The sequence below is a fragment of the Myotis daubentonii genome, chromosome 13, assembly GCF_963259705.1.
Source record: "Myotis daubentonii chromosome 13, mMyoDau2.1, whole genome shotgun sequence".
Lineage (NCBI taxonomy): Eukaryota > Metazoa > Chordata > Mammalia > Chiroptera > Vespertilionidae > Myotis > Myotis daubentonii.
This window is the reverse complement of record NC_081852.1, coordinates 18,781,279-18,808,737: the sequence shown is the minus strand read 5'-3', so window position 1 is coordinate 18,808,737 and position 27,459 is coordinate 18,781,279. Positions and strand designations below refer to the sequence as shown.

At 36.3% G+C, this 27,459-nt stretch overlaps 1 protein-coding gene across 2 annotated transcripts in view; it reads left to right on the top strand.

Annotated features, from left to right (window-relative positions):
- Window positions 1-27,459, top strand: part of ADK (adenosine kinase) — a 501,435-nt gene that overhangs the window by 405,369 nt on the left and 68,607 nt on the right. For both annotated transcript variants that reach the window (XM_059662309.1, XM_059662307.1), the window contains exon 9: window positions 6,545-6,659. In XM_059662309.1, coding sequence (XP_059518292.1) covers window positions 6,545-6,659 — 115 coding nt within the window. The remainder of the gene's footprint in view (window positions 1-6,544; window positions 6,660-27,459) is intronic.

The following is a 27,459-nucleotide window of genomic DNA, read 5'->3' as shown; positions in this document are numbered from 1 at the left end:
AGGTAACTGAATCCTGTAAGAGGACAGTTTGAAAACAGATTAAGGGAAAGAGATAAGATGATCTTCTAATTCTCTTTAGTTAATCATTTACTCATTCATCGAATATTTTCTGAGCACTAGATACATGCCTAACCCTGAAGGACAAGATAGAAATGACCAGAGAGTGTATTGTGAAGGAGGATGTGGGAGGGGTTTCTATTTTGAATGAGATGGTCATAGAAAGTAAAACTTGAAAAATACAATTATCTAGCCATGACATAAAAAAGCAAAACAAACAGGGAAACAAATTTCAGAGGGAAGAAGAGTACAAAAATTCTCAAACAAGAAAGAGCAGAATGTACTACGTATTGCATTCCAAGAATTGACAGAAGGTCAGTGTCACTGAGCAGAGTGAGTGAGAAGGAAGAGAGTCTGAGATAGACTGGAGAGTGGCAATCATGTGAACACCATAGTTACTATAGGAGTTTCTCTTTGGGAAACAAAACAGAATATGACATGGTTAAGTGAGACAATCTGAGGGTTACCACAATTGGTATTCTGTAGGAATGGGTAGATCATGATAGTATTGTTTAATGTTTGCATTCCCCGCTTGTTAAAAATAGAATGAAGATAGTATATTCTTTCACTTGAAAGACAACGCTAAATTTTTTAAATATATTTTTATTGATTTCAGAGAGGAAAGGAGAGAGACATAACGATAGAAACATTAATGATGAGAATCATTGTTCGGCTGCCTCCTGCACGCCCCACACTGGGGATGGAGTTTGCAACCTGGACATATGCCCTGACCAGGAATCGAACTATGATCTCCTGGTTCATAGGTCGATGCTCAACCACTGAGCCATAGCAGCTGGGCAATGCTAAATTTAAACTGTTAACATAATCACTAGTGAAAATGGAAGCATAATTTAACCAGTTAACTGCCACGCGACCAAAACGGAAACCATCTCCACACGCCATGATATTTTGAAATAATTTTAAAAATCATTTTGCAATGAATATTATAAAAATAAATATATTACTCACAATTTGGGTGTTCTTGAATATTTTCAGCTGAAAATTCTCACGAAAAATTATTTTAAAATTGGTCAGGGCTGCCACTTAGGGAAAACATTTTTTTATATATATATAGACGCACATGGCGTGTTGGGAAAGTCCGCAGCTTGCATATACGAATGCTTATGGCATACAGTGGATTAACATTTATAAAATGCTTCAGCCCTAGCTGATTTGGCTCAGAGAATAGAGCATTGGCCTGCAGACTGAAGGGTTCCGGGTTTGATTCCGGTCAAGGGCACATACCTGGGTTGTGGACTCAATCCCTAGTAGGGAGCATGTAGGAGTCAGCCGATCAATGATTCCCTCTCATCATTGATTTTTCTCTCTCTCCTTCTCTGAAATCAATTAAAAAAATATTTTAAAAAAATGCTTCATAGTTTATAAAACCTTTTCCAACATTTCATTAATACATTTAACATTCACACACACCTTTGAAAGTAGGTAGGACATGTATTGCCATATCAATTTAACAGATAAAAAATAGGCTACATGAATTATATAAGGTGACATAGCTAATACATAATAGGGTTGGAACCAGAGCTCAGCTCTCCAAGTTCCGTACTCTTTACCATATAAACTATACATCTTTCTCATATTCTAATGATTTGGAAGAGATTAGATTTCCAAATGACTTTGGAAAATAAGAAATATATTGAAATTCAAAAGGGAGGGTAGTAGAGGGAACTGGATGAAAGAAGGTGAAGAGATTAGCCAAAGAACATATATGCATAACCCATAGATACAGACAACAGTGTGGTGATGGCCAGAGGGAAGTGGAGATGGAGGCTGGGTGGAAGTAGACAAAAGGAGGGTAGGAATAGGTATGTCTGTTTCAACAATAAAAAAAAAAAAAGAAAAGAAAAGGAAAAGTTATTTGCAAACCAATAAAAAAGGAAATTTATTAGGGTAAAATACAAGCCAAAATAACTAAGAAAAAAATACCAAACTTAAATACAAGATCAGTGATAATTTGTGAATGTGGCAGAAATATGATTTAGGATAAGCCTGCTATATAGTTTTGTGATAACAGAAAGCACATTGCTTAAATTCATGGAAGTAGTATAATCTGTGGATAGCTTGGAGTGGTGATTAGGACTGTAATCCCTGGAGTCTCACTTTGTAAATGCTCAACCTAGGTGCACCACTTAGTATCATTATGACCTTAGGAAATTACTTAACCTCTCTGTGACTCAGTTTCTTCATCTGTAGTAATAGTATCTCCTGCCCAAAGTAACATAACTATTTCTCCAAAGATTTAATGAGTACTTTAGAGCTATATACATGGCTCTTGGTTTCAGCATCTGTAAAATGAGGACACAGTAATACCACTGCCTAGAGAAGTTAAGATTTAATAAGCTCTTTTGGAACTATAAACATGGCTCATAGTTAAATTGTATGAGCTTTCTTCTACCTCTCCTCCCCCCTTTCCTTTTTCTCCTTCCTTATTAGAGAACATAATTGAATTCTCGCTACTCAAATCTTGAGGCCCTTTTTGGAGATTTGGAGGTCAACCTCAGGATGTGACAGTTTGGGAGAGTATTAAAATGATTGTTATTAGAAGAAAGAAATTAATATTTATTAAGTACTTAGCATGTGCTAAATGTTGCATTAACCTCTTTCACCTTATCCTCTTTCATCCTCACAATAGTTATTTTTAACTTTTTATTTTGAAATAATTTTAGGCTTAGAAAAATTGCAAAAATAGTAGTTCCCAGATACCTTTTATTCAGCTTCCCCTAATCTTAATATCTTACATAAGCAAGGCATAATGATCAAATCCAGAAAATTAACATTGATATAATACCAATAACCAAATTTCAGTCTTTATTCTGATTTCACCAGTTTCCTCTAATTTCCTTTTTTTGTTCCAGAATCTAATCCAGGATTGCACAATGCATTTATTGTCATGTCTCCTTAGTCTCTTTTTTTCTGTGACAATTTCTAAGTCTTTCCTTGTTCATGATTTTGATACTTGTGAAGAGTACTCGTCACTCATTTTGTAGAATGTCCCCCAATTTGGGTTGTCTGACATTTTTACATAATTAAGTAGATGTTATGAATGTTTTCCAGAAATATCACAGAAGTGATGGGCCCTTCTCAGTGCATAGTATCAGGGACGTACATGATGTCCCGATGTCTTATTGTTGGTGATGATCACCTTGATCACTGTGTTAAGGCGGTATTTGCAGTGTATCCTCTGTAAAGTTAATATTATCCCATAGTAGTTAATAAACATCTTGAGGGCAATATTTTGGGACTATGCAAATATCCTATTTTGCCCCCTAACTTTAGCATTGCTAAATTTGATCACCAGGGTAAACTTATGTCTGTCAGTTTCTTTCACTGTAACATAACTATTTCTCCTTTTGTAATGAATATATATCTTAAGGGGAGAAATTATGAGAATATGCAAATATCCTGATTATCTCCAAATTTTTACCCACCAATTATAGCATACTTCTCTCCCAACATCTCCTACCATAAATATTTTCTTAGTATGTGCAAGAGGAAATGGAGCCTCAGAGGGGTTTATTTACCTGCTCAAGATGCACAAGTCCAGGTGTGTCATACTCTAAATCCCTTGTAATTTCATCATTTTGTTAAGATATGTTAGCCCACATATAAGGGAAAATAATCTTCTGGCTGTGACAGCAAAATTAGAAATATGTAGCTTTGGAAAGACAGAATTAAGGTTTTAAGAAAAGTTTTTATACTAGATGGGGAGCAACTCCTGAGCGCAAAGCAGTGGCTCCTCGAGGCCTAGAGAGAGTTCAGTTTTGGTGCTCACTGCCAGTTATCCCAGAGCGACAAGGGAGTTTTGTGTGAACTGTGGATGTGGATAGAAATACAGTGTAACCATCTGTAAAGATTTATGTTTTATATTTGGAAAGTTTACTTCAATCTTGAATTGCCAGTTTTATAGGATTTAATTTGAGACATAAGAAAGGTTTCTTTAAAACTCATGGACACAAACAACAGTATGGGGAGTGCCAGAGGGAAGGGGGGGAGAAGAACGGAGAGGGTAAAGGGGGATAAATGATGATGGAAGGAGACTCGACTTGGGGTGGTAAGCACACCATACAGTACACAGATGATGTATTGTAAAAGTATATATCTGAACCCTACATAATTTTATTAACCAATAAATTCAATTTTAAAAACAATAAATAAATAAAAGGTCTCTTTAAGTTAACAAAGCTCCATAAAAAAATTTTTTCCAACATAGTTGGGTAGAAGACAATCATAGAATCTCATTCTTAATTTATTCCTTATACCACCGTGAAGAAAAACCTCTATATAAAAAACATCCAGAACATGCATAAGATGCTGCTCCCAAGATGATAAAGTGAATCTATTCCTGGAGTTTGCCTCTTATCTTTATTAAATATGAACTGTATTCAATCATAAGCAAAAAAACCCTATAGTAGTAAAATATGTGTGTGGCAAGACGATTGGGAGAATATATGTGAGTCATTTTAATTAAATGTATACATTTATTTGAGAGAGTGAAGACATTGTTATATGGCATTTTTTGGTCCTTTCAGCTGTTACTAGTCATTTATAATAGTCTTTTTATAATAGTCTTTCCCCAAAACTGAGGGAATTTCTTTTCTCATCTTATCTGAGTTCAAGCTTAGTTCTGTTCTAAAATAAGCAACCAGAAGTGAAATAGTCAGCATGTTTGAAAGGTCAGCAGCATTGTTATACCTCAAGTGGCTCTTCTTTTCAGAAACAGCCGTCCTCTGGTATTATCATGTTAGGTATAGTAGAAGCCTAACTTTATGTATCATCTGGAATTTCTTAGTATTTAGTGAACAAACAGCATACAGCTATTTTACTAAAGACTGTCATACCTTTAAAAATTCTATGGTTTCTAATGTTGTTTGTAACTATATGACTTGTCTGCCTTGCTTACCTAAATGTTTCCATCCTGTATATCCTAATTAACTTCCTTTATGCCAAGCAAATATCTTTTCCCTCTGGTTGTGTTTCTCTCTCCATACTGTTTGAAACTTTGCACAGCGGTGGAGTATAAACCAACAAATGCAAACCATGGGCTGTTTTAGAGGCTCACTGAATTCAGACATGGATTTTGAAATTATCTGAAATTGTTGAAAGCATGATTCTAAAAATTCTACCTATAGCTTAAGAGTTAGATTTCAGGTCAAGAACATTTAAGTTATAAAACTTCCCCTGGCCAGTGTGGCTCAGTGGTAGAGCATCAGCCTACCAAGGCTCATGGGTTTGATTCCCGGTCAAGAACACATACCTGGGTTGCAGGTTTAATCCCACCCCAGTCACAGTGTGTGCAGGAAGCAACATATCTCTCTCTCTCTCTCTCTCTGACCTCCACCCCAATTCCTCCCTTCCACTCCATCTAAAAAAATCAATAGGAAAAATATCCTCAGGTGAAGATTAACACACATACAAAAAGGTAAAAATGTATGCATGGCTTGTGTGATACGGAAAATAGCATCAGGGTTTCTAGAATTAATTTGTAATTTTTTAAACTTTATCTCTTAAAAAAAATTAAAGTCTGTAGGAAACGGTTAGCACCTCTCTCTCATTTTAATTCTTTGAAAAATTTGGAATTATAGTAACTGTATTATTTCCATAGTCAGCATAATCATGCTCTGTACACCCCTAAAATAGTTTAATATTCTCTCTACAAATTTTTATTAGAAATTTGAAAATTGACTGGATATTTGCTGATACTAAGGGATTAGTGTTTATTTTTTAAATATGATAATAGTTATTTGGTTATGGTTAAGTTGTTATCTTTCAGAGATACATACTAAAACAGTTACAGATGACATTATATAGTCTCTGGAATTTGCTTCAGAATAATATGAAAGGCAGGTAGATGAAAGTATAAATGAATAAATTTTAAATGTTTACAATTTGATGGTGGGCTCCTTGGAGGTTATTATACTATTACTAGAGGCCTGGTGCACGAAAATCATGCATGGGGGGGTGTCCCTCAGCCTGACCTGCACCCTCTCCAATCTGGGAGCCCTCAGGGGATGTCCTACTGATGGCTTAGGCCTGCTCCCCATGGTTCTCTGCTCTCTGCAGGGCCTGCCTGCTCCACACCACAGCGACTGCCAAGTAGGCCATGCTGGGTGCTGCCTGTGGGCCACACTTGTCTGCTCCTGGGTCGCTGCAGCAACGGCCAAGCAGGCCATGCTGGGAGCTGCCTCCTACCTGCTGTCAGTCTCCAGGGAGGCGCCGAGGTTAATTTGCATACTCATTTCTGATTGACTGGTGAGCGTAGCAGAGGGATGATCAATTTACATGTTTCTCTTTTATTATATAGGAGGATGTTTACTTTTGTGTGTGGTTAAAATTTTTAAATGATAACTCATAATAGATGTTTAAGTATCTCATTTTTTAAACTTGAGAGTCTAAATCCTTAATCTTCTAAGAAAGCTTTGTCTGATTGTACTGGTTATGAGAAATTTTTCCTCTTCCTTTCAATTAACAGACTGAAGACATTAAAGAGATAGCCAAAAAGACCCAAGCTCTGCCAAAGGTGAACTCGAAGAGGCAGCGAGTCGTGATTTTCACCCAAGGGAGTGATGACACTATAATGGCTACAGGTACATGTGCAAACTGTATGAGAAAACCATTATTGTGGAGGTTAATCATTTATAACAAAAGTCTATATCCTTTCTAACATATTTAATTCAAAACATGCAAACTGTGTGAGAAAACCAGTATTATGGAGCTTAATCATGTATAACAAAATTTACATTCTTCCTATTATATTTCATTTAAAACACCGTACCTTTTTTTACCACCTTAACTCATTTTGCTTACACAAACACACACTTATGGCAATCATCAATATGTTCTCTGTATCTATGAGTTCAGTTGTTTTTAGGTTCCACATGCAAGTGAGATCATACCTTATTTATCTTTCTCTGTCTGACTGATTTCACTTAGCATATAATGCCTTCAAGGTTCATCCATATTGTTGCAAATGGAAGGATTTCCTTCTCTTTTATGGCTGAATGTAATTTTAATGTCTACATGTATAAAGAAAATGTAGAAGTCTATATACATTTTCTTTATCCCTACATCCATCAAACGGACCACTTAGGTTGTTTCCATGTCTTGGCTATTGTAAAAAATGCTGCAATGAACACGAGGGTACAGATATCATTCCAAATTAGTGTTTTCATGTTCTTCAAATAAATGTCCAGAAGTGTAATTGCTGGATCATATGGTAGTTCTATTTTTAATTTTTTGAGGAAACTCCACACTGTTTTTCATAGTTGCTACACCAATTTACATTTCCAGCAACAGTGCACAAGGGTTCCTTTTTCTCCATTTCCATCCTTACCAACACGTATTTCTTGTCTTTTTGATAACAGCCACTCTAGCAGGTGTGAGGTGGTCTCATTTTGGTATTGATTTAAATTTCCCTGATGATTGATGTTGATCACCTTTTTATGTACCTGTTGGCCATGTGTATGTATGTATGTCTTTTATGGGAAAATATTCAGCTCTTTCAGATTGTGTTTGTTTGATTTTTTTTGTTTGGTTTTGTGTTTGTTTTTTGTTGAGTTGTATAAGGTATATATATTGGATATTAGCTTCTTACCAGGTAAGTGATTTGTAAATATTTTCTCCCATTTTATAGGTTGCCTTTTCATTTTGTTCATGGTTTCTTTTGTTGTGTAGAAGTGTTCTTTGTTTGCTTGTTTGTTTGATTGTGATTTTAGCTTGATGTAGTCCCACTTGCTTATTTTGCTTTTGGTGTCAAATCCAAAAAAAATTGTCACCAAACCAGTGTCAAGGAACTTATCCCCTTTTCTTCTAAGAGTTTTAAGGTTTCAGGTCTTACTTTTAAGTCTTTAATCTTTTGAGGTGATTTTTGTGTAGGTTGTAAGGGAATGCTGCACTTTCATTCTTTTGCATGTGGCCGTCCAATTTTCCAAACACCATTTATTGAAGAGACTATTGTCTCCCCATTGTATGTTCATGGTTCCTTTGTCATAAATTAATTGACCACATATATCCGGGTTTATTTCTGGGCTTTCTATTCTGTTCCATTGACCTATGTGTCTCTGATTTTATACTAGTATCATACTGTTTTGATTACTGTATCCTTGTAATATAGTTTGAAATCAAGAAATGTGATGCCTCCAGCCTTGTTCTTCTTTCTCAAGGTTGTTTTGGCTGTTCTTGGTCTTTTGTGGTTCCATATGAAATTTAGGATTTTTTTGTTCTATTTCTGTGAAAATGTACCTTGTATAGTTTTTTTTATAATTTTAATAAATATATATGTACCTTCTATCTCATTAGAAAATATTTTCAAGAAGATAATTTAAGAAAAATCAGTTGAGTAAGTCTACCTTGATTTTTTTACTGTGATATTTTGGAGATATTGTCAATCTAGAAATGTCTTTCCTGAAAAATATACATTTTAATTACCAAATACCTGTGCTACAATAACATAAATGTATCCAACTATGAACAAATATAACCCAAATATAAGTTACTTCATCAGCTTTAAACTTAAAGAAGAAAACTTCACTTCTGTTTTTACACAGCCATCTATTTTCATAGAAATAAAATAGGAATTTTATCTAGTCAACAAACATTTTATCAAATAAAATGATTAATATTGCCCTGGCTGGTATGGATCAGTGGGTAGAGCATCAGCCTGTGGACTGAAGGGTCCCGGGTTAGATTCTGGTTAAGGTCCCATGCCCGGGTTGTGGGCTCGATCCCCAGTAGGGAACGTGCAGAAAGCAGCCGATCAGTGGTTCTATCTCATCATTGATGTTTCTATCTCTCTCTCCCTCTCTCTTCCTCTCTGAAATCAATAAAAATATTTTTTTTTTTAAAAAAAGAGTTGTGGTAGCTTAAACAATTAAAAAAATGATTAATATTGTCAATAAGATGCTACCTACTACTGAAGCCAAAATACAGACCTTTTCCATTTTGTCTGAACCATTAAGATTAAAATCAATCAGTTAATTAATACTTATTATAAACAGAAGCAATTTTTATCTTAGTGTTTATTCAGTACTCTGCTGAACACTAAAACTTAAGATATGAGATCTAACTCAAATAAAATTAATATACATTGATATATGAATACAAGAAGCTGTAATTACACTTGTTAATTATTGGTAAAAATTATATGGGCTTTTATTGACTCAGAGAAGGAAATCAATAAAGCCTCAATAAAGATTTTATAGTGACTATGAAGTAAACTTTTGTTGAACTAAATAAATATGCCTGAAAAGGTAAAAGAATAAATTATTGTCAAATTTTGGGAAATAGAGACCCCAGAATTAATTCATTTCAACTTTCTTATTTTAGAATTGTCAAAAGCAAGATTCAGATATTTATTTCAAAATAACGCAATACATAGTAAATAATGAAATGGAGTTATAGATGAAGTGAGATTTGCCATGAGTCAATAATTATAATATAATATATGGGGATGGTCATTGTGCAATTACATCCACTTTTATATACACTTAAAATTTTTCATAATTAAAAGTATAAAAAACAGAAGGACAGAAAATTTTTCAAACAAAATTCAGATATATAGTATTAAGTGATTTATTTTCCCCAGATACATTGATATCCTTGCTAAGCCTTGAATTTTAGGAAGTATTTAAGAAAGGAGGGCAATCTAGTCAAAGAGGATCATGTGAGCAAAGACACCACATACTGTATAATCTTTTATTGTTGTGACAGGAAAAGCCATGTTGTTAATTGGTGCAAGAGAGAAAGTAAATAAGTCATGAAAAGATACCCCTGCATTGATAATAACTGCATTGCTGTCTTTTTATACGAGTGGCCTATTCCTGTCTTAGCAGTGAACACCGTTTGGAAAAGTGAAAAGCATACCGACTTTCTTACCTCATAAGAATTGTCATACTGCCTTCAGATTCATAAAATGCTATTTGGTTGCTCTTTATAGAGACATTTATTTTAAGGCTTTATTCCAGAGATACATATTGTACAAGTGTCTTGTGAATTAGCACAAATTTCCAAAAATTGAAACCTTTAAAATTAGCATCCTCTTCCTGTGACTGAATTTGTCAACTCAGTTTGGTCTTATTAAATATATTAAACCCTCTTAGGAATGCTTACCAGCAGGAATTTATTTGAGGACAGACACTGGTAATCTTTGCTGCTTCTAGTATATGAAAATGAACTTAAATTAGAGGGTGTACTATATCTGCAATGCATGATAAATACAAGATGGATAGAGAATCTGTTCAGTGGTGTCAGCTACAAAAGCAAACATGATAAATGTTAATGCAGTTTTGAGCCCTGGGATAAGCTATTCAGTGCACAAGCATAGCTGAATCTCTTTGCTATGTTGTTATTCATGGCAGCCAAATAAATGTCAATAATAAAAGAGAATTAAAGATTTTCATTTCCCAGAGGCAATCCTCTAATACGGCTTGATCTTTCATTTCATTTGTAATTCGTTCTCATGTCAGGATGCAATCATTCGCCAGGCTCTGGGTATCATGTTAAGTCATTTAATAATGATTAAGAACATAAAAATGCTTGGCCTGTGGGGCAATCTACAGAAGAGATGCCAATTTGTTATTGTTTTTCTTCCTTTCCTCTTGAATATGGATCAGTTTTTCCCACCTCCTTGCATTAAAATACTAATGGAAGATGGGGAGGGACAGTAGTTCCTTAATTTACCATAAATGACATTCCAGAATGGTGAACACACTTATTATAACACTAATTAGGAGTCATTGTTCCTTAAACCTCACACTGTAGACTATTTTTAAATGATCACTGCTAAGTTTGTGGCATTTAGCAATAATATAACAAAATTAGGTTCCTTAGTATTTAATTCCAATGACCTTTCTCCTTTTGCGACATGGTGGCTATAAACCACTTTCTATTATTTTATAAAGGTAATTCTCTGAATTCCTCTACTCTAAGTTGCCTGTGAATGTAGTATTTTTTGGCCACCTCTATTACAGTTGGGTATCCATCCTCTATATCCATCCATCCCAGTGGTTTTGTCACATAGCAGTCATTGTTTCATTGCTTGCAGGCTAATTGAGTTCCAAGTTTTGGAAAAGGGGGTAGGGGGAGGGCAAGGTGAAAGGGACACTGAAAAGTAATAAGAGTAAGAAGTTGGGGATGAAAAACAGGAAAGAAAAGATGATTCTGTTCATTTTTATCCCTTAATAAATGTTGAATGAACTTGTTAGGTATGGTGGAAGTCAGGTCAAGGAAATCATTTCTGTATCTATAAAACTTTAGAAAAATTAAGACTACAGATCTTCATTGCCTACTGGACAGCAGGTACTAATAAGGTCTTTGTATATTAACATCTTACTATAGTAAGGATTGTACTGAAAAAAAATGAATATATATATATATATATATATATATATATATATATATATATATACACACACACACACACACATATGTGTATATAGAAAGTATAAATTTCTTCAAGTTCCTGTACTGTACTAAATATATCACTAAAAATTGGGAAAAACAGTAAGACTTTTATTCTAAATTGAAAATAAGGCATTTTATACATTGGCCTTTATGCAGCCATGAAATGGGTCCACTGAAGAATAAATTGTAGGCTTTTCTAAATACTTTCAGAATTCTTTCTAGGTTGTTTGAGTTGTAATATTGCTCAAAGGGAGAAAATAGATTAGGTCAGAGGTTTTCAACTGGAAGACTTGGTGCTACCATATCACAATCACAGAGTGGGCTTTTGGTAACTACAGTCCTGCCTTCTTAAAAAACACCTTCCCCTCAACCTGATATGTCCCTGTGAGGAGCATTTGAATACACATCCTCATTGCCCTAACCAGATTGGCTCAGTGGATAGAGCATCAGCCTGCGGACTCAAGGGTCCCAGGTTCGATTCCAGTCAAGGGCATGTACCTTGGTTGCAGGCACATCCCCAGTAGGGGGTGTGCAGGAGGCAGCTGATCGATGTTTCTCTCTCATCGATGTTTCTAACTATCCCTCTCCCTTCCTCTCTGTAAAAAATCAATAAAAAATATTTTTTTAAAAAATACACATCCTCAAGGAAGAAGTATGAGAAAGGGAGGGATGGAGTCTAGGGGAAGGGGAGTGGAGTATAGGGTTGTTTATTTGTTGAGAAAGCTCACTTATGTGATGTAGCAATGCTGCCTATCCTTAATCTCTCACTTTGAAAAACAATTGTATTAGGTGATCTGATAATGTTGACTTAAGTTCTGTGATCCTATGGTATGATGGAAACAGAACATTTTAGCAGCTAAGCATCTATTACTTCAATAAGTCAGTCTTTGCTGGAGGGTGTTAATGGGGGGGGGGGCAGGAGGACATATATAATATTTTCAACAATAAAGACTTATTTAAAATAAATAAATAAGTCAGGCCTTGGTGAATGCTTCTCTTTCTGGATCAGTCACAAAGTACCAAGGACCCATTCCCCAAAGACAAGTAATCTACATATTACTTTACATAGTCTCCTGCCCTTGAGGAGCTTATAATGTAAGATAATCACTCATCGTGCCCTTAGTGATTTCATTATAAGTAAGTGGGATTTTGGAAGTTACTTGTCTTCATGTTATTACATCCTTAAAGAAACTTGTCATCCCATTTGCTAGTTAAGTTTTCATGTTCTTTGAAAACACTCAGTTCTCTGTAAGGTAAGGTCAATTGTGATTTGCAGTCTGGTAGCACAGAAAGTGAAATAGGAAAATGCCAGCTCTAAAGGAAAACAACCTCAGCAGCTGGAAGAATAATGTCAGCACATCATCACAATTCCTACTGCTACAAACATTATTATAAATCATTTTGAAAATGTTTTCTCTACTATAGCCAAAGCAGCTTTAAATGATGATCTTGTTGGCATAGGCTGGTCATGGTGTGGATAGAACACATTAAGTAGCAATCTTTCAGAATGTCCATGTATGGCATTCATAGAAAAGAATTCTTACCAGCTGAGATTTTAAAGAATATAGATTTCTTAACTATGGATATAAACAGCTAAGTTATTAACTCCTATTCCATTTTTAGATTGTTATAACTGCAAAAGATAAAGTTCTTTCATTAGCCAAGAGGTCGAAAATAATTTAGAACAACATACACAGGACTGTCACATTCCTAACAAAATATTTGTGGGCCATGATTTGTATGGTTTAGTAATCTCAGGCCTGTCAAAAATGAGACTTTTTTCAACTCCCACCTTTCATGTTGCTAGAAAGTAAAATGGAAGACAGCCTACACTAGGCAAATGTTAGCTCTATCATAGCATTTATTTCTGAAAGGACATTTAATTCAGATATTAATTATAGATTACATATAGTAAAATTCACACATATTTTACTAAAAAACAATGAACAACCAACGTAATAAAAATGTAGAACATTTTGCATAATATGTCTTTTGGGTTTTCTATGTATATAATAATATCTGTGAACAATAGCGGTTTCATTGCTTCTTTCCCAATCCTTTACTTTTTTTGCTTTTTTTTTTTACTACACTTAAGTAGCACAATAAGGCTCACTGAATACGAGCACAGTTGAAATGGCTATAGTTTGTAATTTTTTTTCTGCCTAATAACTTCCTTTAGTATTACATGTAGTGTGGGAATTCTCTTGGTTTTTGTTTGTTTAAAAAACGTCTTTATTTTGCCTTTCAGTGAGTATAGAACTCTACATGGAGAGCTATATTCTTAAAGATGATCTTTCATTATGTTTTGGATTCTCTTATTTTTATTAAGTCCACTGTTAGTCTTATTTTTGCCCTTTTGAATATATTATTTTCATTTTCTCTGGCTGGTTTTGAGAATTTTTCTTTGACTTTCACCTTGTACGTGGTTCTTGTTTTTCTTGTGTTTATCCTGCTAGGGTTAATTTTAGTGCTTCTCAAGTTTACGGTTGATGCTCTTATCAGTTCTAGAAAATGTCTCAGCTGTTAATCTCTTTAGATACTGCATGCTCTCTTTCCAATTGAGGTACCGATTACATAGGTTTTATGCCTTTTGTGTGTGTGTGTCCCAAATATCTTTTATACTCTTTCTTGTACTTTTCTTCCTCTCAAACTTCAGCTTGTATATTTTGCACTCACCTACCAGTTAGTTGAATACTTCTTTCTACTTTGTCCAATCTGCATTTCAACACATCTATGAGGTGTTTTGTTTTTTTTTCAGTAATCAAGTTTTTTATTTTCTAAATTATTTGATTCTTTTTTATTGATCCTAGTTCTGTAGTATAATTCTCTACCTTGACACTTACTTTCTTTAAACACAGTGATAATAAATTGCATATCCAAAAATTAAAAGTTTCAGTCATCTGTGGGTCCATTTCTTTCTTTTTCTTTCTTTTTTTTTTTTTTAATTTGGGTCCATTTCTTTTGTCTTTTCTTTTGGGTTTATTTCTAGGTCTGCCTGATAATTTTCATTAAATGCTAAACATTGTTCATAATAAATTACAGTGTTTCTGCTGGTGATATTGTCTTCCTGTAGAAGGCAGCTATTGTGGCTAGTGTGGCTTAGTTGATTGAGCATCATTGCATGTACCAGAAAGTCTCCAGTTTGATTTCTAGTCAGGGCACATGCCCAAGTTCAGATTTAATCCCCACTGTGGGGGGGTGGGGGATAGGGGAGTGTAGGAGGCAGCCAATCGATGTTTCTCTCTCACATTGATGTTTCTCTATCTCTCCCTCTTCCTTCCCCCTCTCTAAAATCAATAAAAACATTTTCACTAAAAAGAAGGCAGCTAGTATAAAGACAGATCAAGGACTGGGCCAACTCAAGCTTGGATTGCACTTTTGAAAGGCTCAATCTACTTCTAATTTATCCCTACTCCTATGCTCTAGCTCTCCTGAAATCTCACCTGAAATCCTAGTGTATGGTTTAGCATCCCTCCTCTTTGGTGGGTTCTGTTTGGTACCATCGAACTGCCAAAAATACTACTCTGCCTATTAGAGGTCTTCTGTTTTATGTCTTGTCCTCTTATCCTGCTACTTTACAAATCTGGCAAATAGCTCAAAAGAGAAAATTGCTGAGTATCAGGTATATTCTAGTGTGTTAAGAGAACTTCAGGATCATGACATCTCAATTCTGACTGCCTTGGCTGCTCCAAATTCCAATTTTTGTCTCTGGAAATTGCCAAAAGTTCTGATGGCTTCTCTGTGTCTTAGTAAGTGCCCATTGTCTATTCTAAATCCTCAACCTTTCACCCAGCACCAAGAATTTACAAATGCCCTGAGGGACTAACTTTTACAATGTCAGCCTAACTCTTTAAAATTTTCTTTCCTCTCAGGGATCTTGTCCCATCAAGTCTTAGCTACCTTGACAGCTCTCTCATACCTTCAATTAATTTTTAAAATATTTTTATTTTGCATATTTTCTAGTTTATGGTGTAGGAGTTGGTTTGTTACAAGCTATGGCAGTATTACCTAAATTAAAATTGTTATTTATTATAAAATAAAAAATATGCAGCCCAGAAAGTTAAGTGGGCTCATCTTTTTATTATATTATATATAGCTGATTTAGCAATACTACCCTCTACCTATTAGAGAACTGCTGGGTTAGATATTTTCTCCAATAACCCAAAGTTAAAGACAAAACAGCTGGGTTAGAACCCAACTTCTTGAATCCCAGTTTAATTTGTTCTATAACATGCTTCCTTATTTACTTACAACAGTGGTTCTCAATGTCGTGAGGAGCAGTTTTCCCCCTCACTTTTGGTTGTCACGTTGGGTAGAGGTGGGGGAATTCCACTGGCTTCTAGTGGACAGAAGCCACAGATGCCAGTACACATCCAATAATGCACAAGACAGCCACCCACAATGAAGAATTTTATGATTCAAACTAGAGGCCCGGTGCACAAATTCATGCACGGGTGGGGTCCCTCACCCTGGCTGGCAATCAGGGTCATCGGGGCTGTCTCGCCCAGTTCGGGGGGGGGGGGGGGGGGGGAAGGACTGCGGGAGGTTGGCTGTGGGAGTGCACTGACCACCAGGGGACAGCTCCTGCATTGAGCATCTGCCCCCTAATGGTCAGTGTGCATCATAGTGACCAGTCAACCAGTCATTTGATCAACCAGTTATAACGGTTGCTTAGGCTTTTATATATATAGATATCAGTCGTGCCAATATTGGAAAAACCAGTGTACCTCAGAATGTATATATTTTTTAAATGTTTTTATTGATTTTAAAGAAAGAGGAAAGAAAAGAGAAAGAGAGAGAGAGAAGCATTGATCGGCTGCCTCCCGCACACACCATGACTAGGGATCAAATCCAAAAACTGGGCATGTGCCCTGATTGAGGATTGCAAGGGTGACCTTTTGGTGCATGGGTTGACACTTAACCAACTGAACCACACCAGCTAGGGCTCAGAATGTATATTTAAAAGATCACTATCTGCTTTCTCATTACACTTAACCTTAAGATCAATACCAATAGACTTTAGTAGGATAAATCTTGTAGGACTACAACCAGAGGCTACATGGTCCAGAGAATGTACATATATGAGCTAGGCCATACTTATTTAACTTTCTCAGAGCTTCTGCCAAATAATCTCCATTCTAACACTTCTCTTTTGTTAGAATTTGTTCAAGCTGGAAAACATTCTGATGTGGAGGTGAATATACATACCTTATAAATGCATTTGTATATGTGCTTGGATATTCAGATGATAGTTACATTTACCCATACATTTATATACATACATTAGAGGCTCAATGCATGAAATTCGTGCAAGGGGCTCAGCCCTCACAGCCCCAACCTCTTCTGGAAGGACGTGTGGAAGGTCATTCGGCTGTTCGGTCTAATTAGCATATTACTCTTATTATTATAGATACTCACACACATTTTCTTAAGTGGTTCTTAGAGAATGTATTCATCTTTTAAAACTCTAATTAATCTCTGTAATTAAAAGCTCTTGAAAATATAAGGGGGTATCCAAAATGGTGACGGGGTAGGAGAAGTTACAGTCACTTCCTCCCAGGATCAAATAGCTCAGCTGCAAAGGTGCCCCCTGACGAGCAAGGAGTCTCAGCGACACACTAGGTCTCCTAGCCCAGAGCACCAGTGCCAAGAAGAGGGGCCCATATAACATATGCCTGTGAAAATCAGTGGGGATTCTGTCTGCCAGGGTGACACCATAGATTGTTAGAAACCCAGGTGCCCTCTTAAAGGGCAAACACATAAAACCTCATTTGTGGGCACTCACCCTTGGGCTCTGGCAGAGGGATTGCACCTCAGAGTGGACTGGAGTTATACAGGGTGAGATTGGATTGTGTGGCTTCTGCAAGAGGGCTGAAGGGGCAGCCACCAGTGACCCTGTGCTGCCTGCCTCTCCCACGCTGCCTCCAGACACCATCTTTCCTGCATCAATCACTCCACTCCATACAACATCAGCCTGGGGGAATGTACTAGCACCACCCTGAGAAGCGCCCACCATACGGAGGAGTCAGCTATCTGCAATCAGCCTGGCCCACGTTGCAGACGTTCTTGGAAGTCTCTTGAGGAATTCAAGGCAGATTCAGGGAGTGTCAAACAAGAGAGAATGACTAGAGTGGCTTTAGGGCAAGAACCATTTTTCCTGAGCACCTGACCAGTGCAGTTCCCTCATAGCATCACCTGAGGAGATGCACTAGTCCCACACTCCCTACTCACTGTGATCCTACTCTGATAAGGGGAGTCTTCTGGCTGTAGCCACCCTGGGCCTGTATTGTCGTCTTTCTCAGAAAGCTCTCAAGGAGGTCCAGACAGGTAAGGTGATGTCAGAGATACCCATGAGAGACTCAGTGGTGTGTCTTTGGGGCAAAGGCCATTTCCCCCGTGTGCCCTAACTGATGCCACTGTTTGTGTGCAGAGCCCTCCTTCCACAAGGCCAAATCTTAATCTGTTTTAGACTAATGAACTCTACTTACCCCACTCTGAGGACTCCCTGAGACCCTGGCCTTGGTATAACCTGAGACTTTTGCTGAATAGCCTCAAACCCAGGACTGGTGCCAAGTTTGAATCTGTATCAACCTGGTGAACACCAATCCCACCTACTAGGTGACTCAGAATCTGCCTCACATAACTTGTATTTCACCAGAGCTCTTTAAGTGGCTGAGCTTAACAGACAACCAGCAGATCTTATGTTGTCTTGGGCCTTTTGTTGACCTGCCCCAGGCTCATCAGGTACTTACTGGTGGAAGGCAGCTTCAGTAAGCATCTTCCCACATGCACCAAGGTCCAGCAGAGGCAGCCACCTACCATGGATCATTTTGCAGCTTCTAACTAGTAGCTCAGGGCCAGTCACAGGGAGCATCTGACATTGACCTGCATCAGAGACCCTCGCAAGAAGCCCAGAACCAACACCTCTAGTAGTTGGCTTCAGACCTCATCAAAGCATACCCAAAGTAAGATCGCTTCAGGGAACAGTTTTCTGGTGAGTTGAATTTCACATTGTGGGGTCAGCCCTCATTCAACAGCTCATGCACTATAGTCAAGGTCAGTCTTCACAGTCAAACAGCCTGAGGACCAACCCCACCCCTGGACAAACCAACAGCAATCAAGACTAAACTATAACAAAAGGGCTCACATAACTATGCACACAGGGATATTCCTGGAGCACCTAGTTCAGGTGATCAAGGAGACTGCACCACTAATCCCACAGGACACCTACAAGGTAAGGTCACACTATGAATACTCAGAAACATAGCAGATCTACCTAAAACATAGAAATAAGTACAGAGAGGCAGCCAAAATGGGGAGACAAAGAAACATTCTCCAAATGAAAGAACAGGAGGAATCCCCAGAATAAAGAACTAAATGAAATGGAGTCAAGGAAACCACCAGATACATAGTTCAAAATAATGGTTATAAGAGTGCCCAAGAAACTTAGTGAGAACTTCAACAAGGAGATAGTAAACATTAAAAAAGGACATAGAAACAATAAAAAAGCCAGTTGGAAATGAAGAATATAATATCTGAAATGAAGAATGCACTAGAAGAAATCAATAGCAGATTAGATGAAGCAGAGGATCAAATCAGTGATTTGGAAGTCGAGGAAGCAGAAAACATCCAGTCAGAGCAGCAAAAAGAAAAAAACAATTTTTTTAAAAATGACAATAGTTTCTGGGACAATATCAAATATAACAACATTCACATCAGAGGGATATGAGGAGAAGAGAGAGCAAGGGATTGAGAAACTATTTGAAAAAATAATGACTGAAAACTTTCCTAACTTGTTGAAGAAAAGAGGTACACAAGTTCAGGAATTACTGACAGTCCCAAACAAGAGGAACCCAAAAAGACCCACACCAAAACACATCATAATTAAAATGGCAAAGGTTAAAGACAAAGAGAGAATCTTCAAAGCAGCAAGAAAAAGGCAGATAGTTACCTACAAAGGAACTCCCATAAGACTGTCAGCTGAATTCTCTTTTCTCAACAGAAACATTTCAGGCCAAAAGGATTGGCACACAATATTCAAAGTGATGAAAAAAAGGACCTACACACAAGATAACTTTACCCAGCAAAGGTATCATGTGGAATTGAATGAAAGATAAAAGAGTATCTCAGACAAGAAAAGAGAAGGGTTCATCACCACCAAACCAGTATTACAAGAAATGTAAAGGAATTTCTTAAAAAGAAGAAAAGAGAGGGAAATTCATGGCAATACAGGCCTACTTCAAGAAACAAGAAAAATCTCGAATAAATGTTCTCACCTTACATCTACAGGAACTAGGAAAAGAAAAGCATACAAAGCACAAGTGAGTAGGAGGAAGGAAATAAAGATTAGAGAGAAAATGTAAAAAAATAGAATTAAAAAAATATAAGATCAATAAAATCAAAAGCTAGTTTTTGAAACAGTAAAGATGATTGTTAAACCATTACTACACTCATCTAAAAAAGGGGGGGCCCAAATAAATAAAATCAGAAATTAAAGGGGAGAAATAACAACTGACACCACAGAAATACAAACAAACAAGTCCTGGACCACATGGCTGCATGGGTGAATTTTACCAAACATTCAAAGAAGAACTAACACCTATCCTTCTCATACTATTCTAAAAATTTCAAGAAGAGGGAAGACTCCCAAGTTCATTTCACAAGGCCAACATTATCCTAATTCCAAAACCAGATAAAGACACTACAAAAAGTCCAGCCCTGTGACTCAATGGTTGAGCATCAACCAGGAAACCGAGAGATCACGGTTTGATTCCTTTCAGGGCTCATGCCCAGGTTGCAGGCTTGATCCCCAGTAGGGGGCATGCAAGAGACAGCCAATCAATGATGTTTCTCTCTCATCGCTTTTTGTCTCTCTATTCCTCTCCCTCTTGCTCTAAAAATTAATTAAAAATAAAAGACACTACAGAGAAAGAAAATTATAGGCCAATATCCCAGATGAACACAGATACTAAAATCCTCAACAAAATATTAGCAAACCAGATCCAGCAATACATTAACAGAGATCATACACCATGATCAAGTTGGATTTATTCTGGGGGTGAAAGATTGGTGCAATATCTGCAGGTCAGTTAACGTGATATACCACATAAACAAAATGAAAATCATATAATCATATCAATAGATGCAGAAAAAGCGTATGACAAAATCCAGCACCATTTATGATTTTTAAAAAGAACTCTCAGCAAAGTGGGAATAGAGGGAACATCACGTAACATAATAAGGGCCACATATGACAAACCCACAGCCAACATCATACTCAACAGGGAAAACCTAAAATCTTTTTCCTTAAGATCAGAATTAAGGGATTTCCACTTTCACCACTATTATTCAACATAGTTTCTGAGTATTCGTAGTGTGACCTTACCTTTAGGTGTCCTGTGGGATTAGTGGTACAGTCTCCTTGATCACCTGAACTAGGTGCTCCAGGAATGTCCCTGTGTGCATAGTTATGTGAGCCCTTTTGTTATAGTTGGTCCTCAGGCTGTTTGACTGTGAAGATTGACCTTGACTATAGTGCATGAGCTGTTGAATGAGGGCTGACCCCACAATGTGAAATCCAACTCACCAGAAAACTGTTCCCTGGAGCGATCTTACTTTGGGTATGCTCTGATGAGGTCTGAAGCCAACTACTAGAGGTGTTGGTTCTGGGCTTCTTGGGAGGGACTCTGGTGCAGATCAATACAAATGGATATTTATCTAAGTGATATATTACCAAATGTTTGTCAGAATAATTATTGTTTGTATATAGTGAGTATTTCTTCTGAAATTTAATCAGGACTCCAAAATTTTCTTTTCAGAGCATTACAACTTGGTGGCAACATTTTATTTTGGCTGAAATACTGCATGCAATTTTTCAGCTCGGATGAAATGTTTGCAAGTGTAGCAGAAAAGTCTGGTTCAGATAATTGAACAGCAAAAATTTTCTTGGTTAAAAGGAATAAAGGATTGCACTTTTGAATATTAAAAAAATCTGTACTTAAATGAGGACATATCTGCTTTGCCTTATTCCTTTTAAGCCTTAGACAAGATGGTTTATCCTAATTAAACTTTTTTAAAAGCTCAGAGCATTTTTGATTCATTGATTTTTAAATTAGCCCAATAGAAGCTAGCATTCCTGAGGATTCCCCCAACCCACCCCTTTGTTTAATCTTGGCCCATAAACTTTATCCAGCTTTTCTCAGCTTCCATTAACCTATTTTAATATGTTTAGAACTTTTCTGGTTTAATAATGTTGCCCTTTGCCATCTAGTTATCTATTTGTCTATATAAATTTTTCCTTTACTCATAATTACTTCATTTAGGTCTAGAACTCTACCTCCTCCCCATCTATAACAAAAGGCAAATTTTTAAAAAATGTTTTGTGAATAGAATTCAAAAGATACAATAATTAGGCTGTTGAGCTGTCTGGTACTTGTGAGGAAGGAAGCAATTTTTTGTTATTAGGATGATCATAAAACTTTTTATCAAAATCCAAATACTTTTGAGAGTGAAAGGGGTGTCATTAATTACACTAGACTCTCCTGGGCAAACCGATCTATATGGTCATGCTAATCATTAAACATATTTAAACAAGCATATTTGGTAAAATGCATTCTTGCATTGGTTGAGGTTTTGGACTATGTTATTTCTAATATTTCTTCCATCTCAAGGAATCTTGATCACTTTCTAAGAATATGCCAGGTAATATTGAAGTTGCAGAAATCTAAGAATCTCTACTCTCAAGCAGGACAAGTTGGAGAGCAAGACACTGATAAATAAAACAGTCAGTTAACAGTACAAATGAATTCAAAACAGTATGGTTTTATTAAGTGCCATGTGTCAGGAATTGTGGTTATAAAGAGAAATAAGACAAAAACTCCTTTTCTTGAAATGTATGAGAGATATAATCCACTAATACAATATGAGAGGTGGTATACAACTTTTATGAACTAATGTTTATAGAACAGAGGGAACAAGAAGTTGGGGAAAGTTTCACAGGGAAGTGATGTTTGAACTAGGCTTTGAAGAATAGTACAATTTTGGCAAGTTAAGATTTCAAAGGAATGTAAGTTAATGGAATAAGATCAAAATGTAAAGAGGCCTTAAACGGTATATGATCTATCACAGATAATGTCAAATATCAGGAGAGAAGTGTGGGTAGGCATGAAATAGTAAGTTGTGATAGCCTGTGTTAGGCAGTACATGATTAAGTGCTTAAAATACCATAAAGAGAAAGGAGAGAACATTGGGGCTGCAAAACATTTTGTGGTCAGTTTATCATAATGCCATAAAAGAAAGGAACTACACTTCTATTTGTATATAAAGCTTCGTTTCAGAGGGATCAACAAATACTAAAGATGGAGATCTTTTTTTAAATTAAATACCAAAGAATTAAAGCTGCAATAACCCCTCTAAAAGATATTAGCAATGAACAATCCCATGGCATTAGAGTGAAACAAATTTGATAAGGTTAGAAAAAATTATAGACAAAAAGCTATATATAAAATGTGGTAAAGAACTAGAGAAAATTAATTAAGACTGACTTGGTTTAAAGATGATAAGTACTAATGCAAAAGGCTAATGAATTCAGCCATGGAGAAAGTTTGTACTAAAGTGTTTTCTAAAAGAATTGCTGCTGGACTGGCTCTTAGTAAGCCTTTCTTCCCCGCGCCCCCACCCCCTTAAATTTAGGGAAACGATTAGTAACCTATTAACAAAATTTGCAGTTAAGCCCTAACTGGTTTGGCTCAGTGGATAGAGCATCAGCCTGCGGACTCAAGGGTCCCAGGTTCAATTCCGGTCAAGGGCATGTACCTTGGTTGCGGGTACATACCCAGTGGGGAGTGTGCAGGAGGTAGCTGATTGATGTTTCTCTCCCATCGATGTTTCTAACTCTCCTTTCCCTTTTCCTTCTTCTCTGTAAAAAATCAATAAAATACATTTTTTTAAAAATTTGCAGTTAATACTAAATTAAGAAATATTATAGTGTTAATAAAATTATAGAAATTCTGGAAGTTTACTGGGTAATACTGGAAGCTAGAAATGGAAGTTTAAAATAGTGTTAAAATAATCCATATTCATCCCATTTTTAAATCCACGTAGAAGTAGCAAATAACATTAGAGAAATGTCTCCATTTCCAGAAGTTATTCTTGGTTTAGGGTTTAAGAGCAGAATGGTAGAGTAACCTAAAATTTAGAGCAATAGGAATATGTCTTCACTAAAGAGTCTACATTTATATTATCTATAATGTGATTAAATTCTGAGTTTCAAAGTGGATTTTTTGTGAAAAAATTCACATAAATCATTATTATTGAATTTTTTATAGAATACTGTTCCTTCTGAGACACATTTTACTAAAGGCACTATTTGTAATTTATCTTATTCCCTGTAGATATTTAAATAATATCTAGGTCTTAAAGAAGTATGGATGAGGAACAATGGGTCTAGTTTCCTGGAATGATTATTTGGATTCCTAGCAAGGTTTATATTTCTGTCTCTGCTGGTTAATGTGACTATGCCCATGAGTCCTAACATGTAAACCACAGCCTTGACTTTCTGAGTCTTGCAGTAGAACTTACCATTTTATTTCTACTATAAATTAGAGATTTTAGCATGATTACTAGGAAAGAGTAACAGTGCTGTTTGTTATGATCAAATTAAATAGTAGTTTTGCAATCAGCTATTCTGGGATCTGTTAAAGCATTTAGACCTTAAGCCCTCAGAGTAAATCCATATAGATTTAAATTTTTTAGAGCCTTGGCTCTAGCTACTTTGAGAGTAACTACAAAGAATAGTCAAAAAAGCTTTCTTTGAAATGCCCTCAGGTTTATCAATTTCTATCTTTATGTTACATTATAAAAGATATCTATGCATATTTCTTTTATTGGGTGTTTTCCAAAGACCAGTTTTGGAAAAAGAGTGAGAAATTCATATATATATATATATATATGATAAAACCTTACTGAACAGTTGGCTGCCATAAGCTTTTAGAAACCTACTTATTGGTATGTCAGCATAAACAGTAGATCATAATGAGGGTCATTAGGTTTCTTTGACACATGATAGGAAGAACCCAACCCAGCATGCTACTTGTAAGCTTATCTACAAAGCATAGAGGTATTTGTCACCATTGACAGTATTGACATTTAATCTGGGATCTGTTTGTAACTCAGCTTTCCATGTGTGTGTTAGTATGTGTTTGGTGGTCTTAATTCAGCTCCAAAGCATAGCTAGCTTTTTCCTTCATATTATTCTGAATTTTACCTAACAGCAAATAGAAATATTAAATAGGTACTTTTGGGATGATAATTTCTCTCCAGCTGAGTTATGCCAACCAAAAGGTTTCTGGGTATTGACCTCTTATGTTGTTTCTATAGTTCACAAGCCAAAGCTGTGATAAATTAGATTAATGGTCTAGGACAGTGGTCAGCAAACTGCGGCTCTTTAGCCACTTGAGTGTGGCTCTTCCACAAAATACCGACTTCTGCACATGGGCCACGAAGTTTCAATCGCACTGTACATGCACGCCCGCACGTGGTATTTTGTGGAAGAGCAACACTCAAGGGGCCAAAGAGCCGCATGTGGCTCGTGAGCCGCAGTTTGCCGACCACTGGTCTAGGAAGGAGGCATAGTGATTTGGTTAAATGGGTAAGTCAGGAAAGCAGAACCAGCAGGGACTGGGGAAAAAAAACACACAACAACAGGTGAGGCAGATGTTGAGATAAGATGTTCTGGATACAATTGTTGGTAGCAATAATTTAGATGCACCAATGGGAATTTTAATTAGAATGGTAAGAAGCTGATGAAAAAGAAAGTAATCAATTATTCATCTCATGTATAGGGATTCAGGATCTATTATTTCCAGGCACTGGGTAAGGTACAGTATACATGGTAGTTTCTATATTCAAGGAACTCACAATATATGAAATACAGATGTAAAGTAATAGTCACAGTTTGTTGTAATAAGAGCTATAATAGATGAAAGTTTAAGATGTTAAAGACCCAAGAAGAGGGAGTGACTAATTGTATTGAGGAGTCTAAGAAGTGCTTTATACAAAATTTAACATTAGGTGGGTATTTGAAGCTTGCAAAACAAAGAAAGCAAGAACAACATTCTAAGCAGAAGAAATAGCATGTGCAAAGGCATAGACAAGAAAGGTGGAGTATCGTGCACTGGGGGACAAAGTTTAGTATGCCAACAAGTGCAAGCTAAGTGTACATTACAGAAAGCTAGAAAAATACAGAAGGATCACCAAAGATAAAAGGCATCATGAAAGAAAGTTTAAGGGTAGCAATACTTATATCTGACAAAATAGACCTCAAAGTGAAGGCCATAACAAGAGATAAGAAAGGCCACTTCATAATACTAAAGGGAGCAATTCAACAAGAGGATATAACTCTGGTAAACATATATGCACCCAATACAGGAGCACCCAAATACATAAAAAAAAAAAAAAACTTCTGGAAAATATCAAGGGAGAGATAGACAGCAATATAGTCATAGTAAGGGACTTCAATACCCCATTGACACCCCTGGATAAATCCTCTAAACAAAATATTAGCAAAGAAACATCAATCCTAATGACTGACTAGATCAGGTGGAATTAATTGACATCTTCAGAACATTTCACCCCAAAGCTACAGAATATACATTCCTAAGTGCACATGGGACATTTTCAAAGATAGACCACATAATGGGACACAGGCAAAGTCTCAAAGTCTTCAGATTCAAGAAGATAGAAATCATATCAAGCACCTTCTCAGATCACAATGGCCTAAAATTAGAAATCAACTACAATAAAAACAATGAAAAAAAATCAAACACTTGGAGGCTAAAAACAGCATCCTGGCAACAAACGACAATGAAAACACAACAATCCAAAATCTATGGGATACAATGAAAGCAGTCTTGAGAGGGAAGTTCATAGCTCTATAGGCCTACCTCAAAAAACAAGGAAAAATGGTAATAAATTAGCTAACCCTACAACTTAAAGAATTAGAAAGAGAGCAAGAAGAAAAGCCCAGAGTAAGCAGAAGGAAGAAAATAATAAAGACCAGAACAGAAATAAATGACATAGAGACCAAAAAAACAATACAAAAGATCAATAAAACCAAGAGCTGGTTCTTTGAAAGGATAAACTAGATTGATGAACCTCTAGCCAGGCTCACCAAGAAACAAAGAGAGAGGACCCAAATAAAATCAGAAATGAAAGAGGTGAAGTAACAACAGACCCCACAGACATACAAAGGATTGTAAATATATATATATATATATATATACACACATACATACATACACATATATATGTAACAAACAACGCTACTCCAACAAACTGGCCAACCTAGACGAAATGGACATATTCTTAGAAAAATACAAGCTTCCAAAACTCAATCAGGAAGAATCAAAAAACCTGAATAGGCTAGTAACTACCAATGAAATTGAAGCAATCATCAAAAATCTTCCAGCAAACAACAGCCCTGGTCTGGATGGTTTTACAGGGCAGTTCTACCAAACATTCAAAGAAGAACTAAAACCTATCTTTTTCAGACAACTACAAAAAATTCAAGAGGAAGGCACACTTCCCAGCTCTTTCTGGCATTACCCTAATTCCAAAACCAGATAAAGATACCACAAAGAAAGAGAACTACAGCCCAATATCCCTCCCTGATGAACATAGATGCCAAAATCTTCAACAAAATTCTCGCAAATCGGATCCAGCATTACATTAGAAAGATCATACACCATGACCAAGTGGGATTTATTCCAAGGATGCGAGGATGTTACCATATCCACAAATCAATAAATGTGAAAAAATTGAGAGACAAAAATCACATAATCATATCAATTGATGCAGAAAAAGCATTTACAAAATCCAACACCCTTTCTTAATAAAATCTCTCAGCAAAGTGGGAATAGAGGGATCATACCTCAACATAACAAAAACTAAAACCATTTCCCCTAAGAACAGGAACAAGACAGGGATGCC